This window comes from Telopea speciosissima, chromosome 7 (assembly GCF_018873765.1).
Source record: "Telopea speciosissima isolate NSW1024214 ecotype Mountain lineage chromosome 7, Tspe_v1, whole genome shotgun sequence".
Lineage (NCBI taxonomy): Eukaryota > Viridiplantae > Streptophyta > Magnoliopsida > Proteales > Proteaceae > Telopea > Telopea speciosissima.
The window spans coordinates 1,057,196-1,061,550 of NC_057922.1; the positions used below are offsets into that span (position 1 = coordinate 1,057,196).

General features: G+C 41.2%; 1 protein-coding gene across 1 annotated transcript; it reads right to left on the bottom strand.

The window, feature by feature from the left end:
• Positions 1-1,209: 1,209 nt before the first annotated feature.
• Positions 1,210-4,056, bottom strand: LOC122669353 (probable cysteine desulfurase). Its single transcript, XM_043866101.1, has 5 exons — positions 3,858-4,056; positions 3,254-3,755; positions 2,856-3,057; positions 2,195-2,707; positions 1,210-1,681 (listed from the first exon to the last, which is right to left on the bottom strand). Exons 1-5 carry the CDS (start codon positions 4,045-4,047, stop codon positions 1,226-1,228), a joined length of 1,863 nt encoding a protein of 620 aa, XP_043722036.1. The 5' UTR covers positions 4,048-4,056; the 3' UTR covers positions 1,210-1,225.
• Positions 4,057-4,355: the final 299 nt, after the last annotated feature.

Here is a 4,355-nt window from a genome sequence, read left to right on the forward strand (position 1 = left end):
ATTCTTTCCTATTGAATTGTCCTCATTTTATTCATTCTTTCATAAACAATTGTACTTTTCTTTAACAACAGTAGTCAAAGTCAAAGTCAAATTCATATTTTTATTGTTCTTGAATTTTATATAAAGAAGTTCTAATTTGGCTTTGGGCTCCCCTTCTCTTCATGGGCTTTCTATCTATGGGCATTGGTCCTTCAAACCTCAATGGGGCATTGCGCTTGTTTTGGAACTTGGGCCTGTTGTGCCCATTAGAGATGGAGTGCACCTGGGTGAGCTTGATGAGATTGTTGAAGCCCAAGATCCCGTTTGTAATCAGACTTCTCTCAGATTATAGAGAATGAATCAACATCACTACAAATTTATAGCGAAACCTACATAGACACATTACCGAAATACTCCTGTATCCCTGAAATTTTTTCCTCAGCAGGCTTCAAACCCTATAACCTCTTAACAGCCCTTCGGAATCAACCCACAAGCCCGTGCGGTGGAAAACAAGACAATGTACCTGGGTATCCACCCATACACCGGGGGAGAGAGAGAGGGTGTTAATTGTTATATATTTCAATGTGTTCAAACCCATTTTATTTCGTAGGTCAAGGTTGGGAATACTTACAACCTTACAAGGCTTGGGGTTATTGTAATGGGCTTGGGCCTAAATCGAAGAATACCTTTGTACGCACTATATATCTCCAATCCGAAACCCACATTGTTGACCGTGGTTTAATGTTTTCCTATCTGGACGGTGATTCGTCACCTGCTGGTGAGCTAGCTCATGTCAAGTAGTCGGGATCCTCTCCGCATGTGGGTACCCACCCCCGATCTCACACCATCCATGAGGCGTGGGACCCACTTTTGGAGTGTAGGATCCACACCCCATGGACGGTGTTAGATCCTGGGGGAGGAGGGTACCCATGTGGGGAGATGATTCGGATTCCGTATAAAGTGGGTAAAAGTATAGCAGGCTAGGTTTATGGGTGAAAGACAATGGTTTGGAAATAGTTTGTTATTTAAATTTGTAGAATCGCAGGGTATACTCACAATAGTTGGAAAAGAAATTAAGTACAATACAACGTACAGATGGTCTAGGGAGCTATCTATCATGGATGACCTTAATTATAATGTGAAGGATCCTTAACAAACATACCCCTTATAAGATAAGACACCATATACCAAAAATGTTAATTAAGGTTGAGAGAGAGAGAGAGAGAGAGAGAGATCAAACCCCGGCTTACACCCTAAAATGCGCAAGACTAGGGTCAATTTCCTTAGGAACCTTACGCTGGGGAGGGAACTTTGGGAGGAAACTCGCCACATACTTTGCAGTCTCTAAGTAGGAGGCATATTTACTAATCACCTCAATTGTCTTCTTATCACCATAACTGCTTCCTCCATCCCTTGATCCAGTACTATTACTGTTCTTATTTTGCATCCCAGGCTTGGCTTCGCTTAGTGACAAAATACTGATCAAGTCTATCGTATAATCTTCCCCGAGAAGATTCTCCATGAAAGCACTTGATTTGAAAGTCCAGTTTCCAGTTTTCCAGTTGAATTTATAGAGAGGTAGGAAGCGCTGACCATAGGTTGCAATGAATTCGAGTGCAGCTAGAATGAACTCAAACTCCTCTGTTGACATGTAGTAGGGGAAGCTAACTCTAGTCCATCCAGGTTTCACTCCAGTGTAGCCCTGCAAGAGAAAAGAAATTAAGTAAGTAATTATAAAGGACTCTTTTTGAGTTTTTGACAATGAAAGTGATTAACCAATAGAATTGAATTAAGGGATTAATAAGGCATTAAGGGATTTAGACATCCGGTTTATCTAATAATAGGGCCGGGCTTTAAGGTGACCAACTTCCAGCCATAATTACGGGCTTGTCTCCTTGGAAGGATTAAAGTTTTTGGCCTTTTAGGGTTTAAGGGTTTAAACTTGGATACATATATACATATGGCCCTCTCTATGGTCAAATCATTTTCATCAAAAAGCTGGACTCATATAAGTTCTCTAGATCCAGCTAGCTATATGAACCTTTTGTGGTCTTACGTGCAAGCCCAAAAAAAAAAATCTAGACTTTTGGGGTGAGGGAGATATGATTTAGGTTTTAATAGTGGGGCCATTACGTGCGCCTGTTAGAGTGTTGACCATCTATATCTGTGAGTAATGAGTAATGAGTAATGAGCAACGAAGTCTTAATTAACTCACCAGTTGGATTGCAGAGCGAAAGGCAAGTGAGCGAGTTTCGTCCACGCCAAGTAAATGGTGACCGTAAGGTGCAGCACAAGCGCAACCTGCTCGAGCTTGGATGCCGAAGAGGTCGTTGAGGAGCTTTGCCACGAAAGGGCTGTGGAGAGGTTTGTCTCTCTTGTTGCCCGATTCTGCCCACATATAAAGGCCTCTTCCATCTTTATTAGTATGATTATAAACTCCATCTTCATCATCATTTCTCATATCGTAAGAGGGAGAATTGGTTGTGGAGAAAATCAAGAAAGAGACGATAGCTTGTCTGGGTGAACTCGTATTCCCTAACACCCATATGTTTGGGTTTGGTAGGAGTCTTTTCAGGGCTGCCCTTATGTACACATGTTCTTGTTTTTCAATTACCTCGCAACCAATGAATTCCTTTACCCAGAAAACCATTGCTGTTCTTATCTTCTGGATGATCGGTGGAGTTCCTGCATCCTCCCTCTCTTCCACATCTTCACAATACAACGTGTGCTGTAGATATTTTATAATTAAATTAATTAATCATTAGATTACCTAAATTTATGAATTAATATTCATATCATCATCAAAACAGCAAAATGCCACCTAGCTACCTTGATTAATGATGGGGGTGGGGGAGGAAATATACATAATTAATTACCTCATCACTGAAGCCATTGACAAAATTAACAGTTCCACCTCCAGAAGTAGAAGGAGCAGAAGATCCCAACTTATACAAGGCTTTGTTCATAAGAAGGATGCCGGGTGTTCCGGGCCCACCTAGGAACTTATGTGGGCTCAGAAAAATGGCATCATACCCTTCTAGCTCTCCCGATCTCATGTCCATCTCTATGTAAGGACCACTATATATGCATAGTGTACCCAACAAATGTCATCGTGCATGGTTAATTACAACCCAATAAAGATCTAATTAATATCAAGAAAACCTGTTAATTGACTAATAAATCTTAATTAAGTAAAGGTTTGTTTGGTGGCCTAAAAAGTTATCGAGGATGATTTATTCTTTCTTAGAGCAGAGAGATGTAAGTGTAACCCTACCTTGCTGCGAAGTCAAAGCAAGCAAAAGCACCAAATTCATGAAGAAGACGGGCAATGGCACGTGTTTCAGAGTAAATTCCAGTCACATTGCTACAGGCTGAGAATGAACCCAACATAAAACGGTTGGAATCCTTGTAAACCTCAAGTTGCAACCTCAGAGCTCGGATGTCTACCAATCCCTCATCGTCAAAGCCAATCTCTATCATCTCTGCTAAGCTACTGCGCCATGAAAGTAGGTTGGAATGGTGCTCATAGGGTCCAACAAAGACCAACCATCTCTCCTCACTCCTCAAGCTCTTGACTACCCTATCTCTCAAAATTGAAGGCACTGTGATTCCCATCACCTCTTGGAGACGCTTGATTGCCGCAGTGGTGCCAGAGCCACAGAATAGGAGTGCATCGTCCGGTCCTGCGCCTAAGCAACACTTGATGTATCTGCTGGCCTCCTTCACCATCTCGCTCGTCTTGTGACCCACGTAGCTGTCACTTGTATGTGTGTTCCCTATACATATATCCAGATTCCAGAATGAATATATTAGATTGCAATTACGGGCAGTGAATTGAAATCAAATAGTAATATATAATGTGACATATATATATTTACCATAGAAAGGAAGAACGTTATTGACAATGAAGTTTTCGATGTAGCGAAGGCCTCTGCCGGAGGCGGTATGGTCGGCATAGGTGAGAATTCGTTTTCCAAATGGAGTATCGAATTCGACATTTTGTCCTATCAATTGTGATCGTAACCATGAGAATTTGGTCTCCGGAGGATCGGCCTTGGTCACTCCCATTAATTTAAGAACCACACCAGATGAATATTGATCAGATTGCTGATGATGATGAGGGATATGATCATGATCATCTATCTAGGTCTAGAACACTGGTATTTACAGATAAATGGGAACTCATATTAACAGGATAGGTGTCGTGGCGAACTTCCATCCCTACCATGGTTTTAATTTAAGAATGATATAATGATAGTGATTGATTAATGAAGACGGTGGAAGAGATTATACGCAACCATGACCATAAGAAAAAGATCAGGTGATCATGGAAGTCAATGTATAATGGCGAAAGAAATGGATGAAGCAGAGAAAGA

Bases quoted from the DNA above. Each gene is read 5' to 3' on its own strand.
- LOC122669353 (XM_043866101.1), bottom strand. From the start codon at position 4,047: ATGGGAGTGACCAAGGCCGATCCTCCGGAGACCAAATTCTCATGGTTA. The intron at 2,708-2,855 runs GTAATTAATTAT...AAATATCTACAG, and splicing joins TCAATGGCTTCAGTGATGAG to CACACGTTGTATTGTGAAGA. The intron at 1,682-2,194 runs GTGAGTTAATTA...TTTCTCTTGCAG, and splicing joins TTCGCTCTGCAATCCAACTG to GGCTACACTGGAGTGAAACC.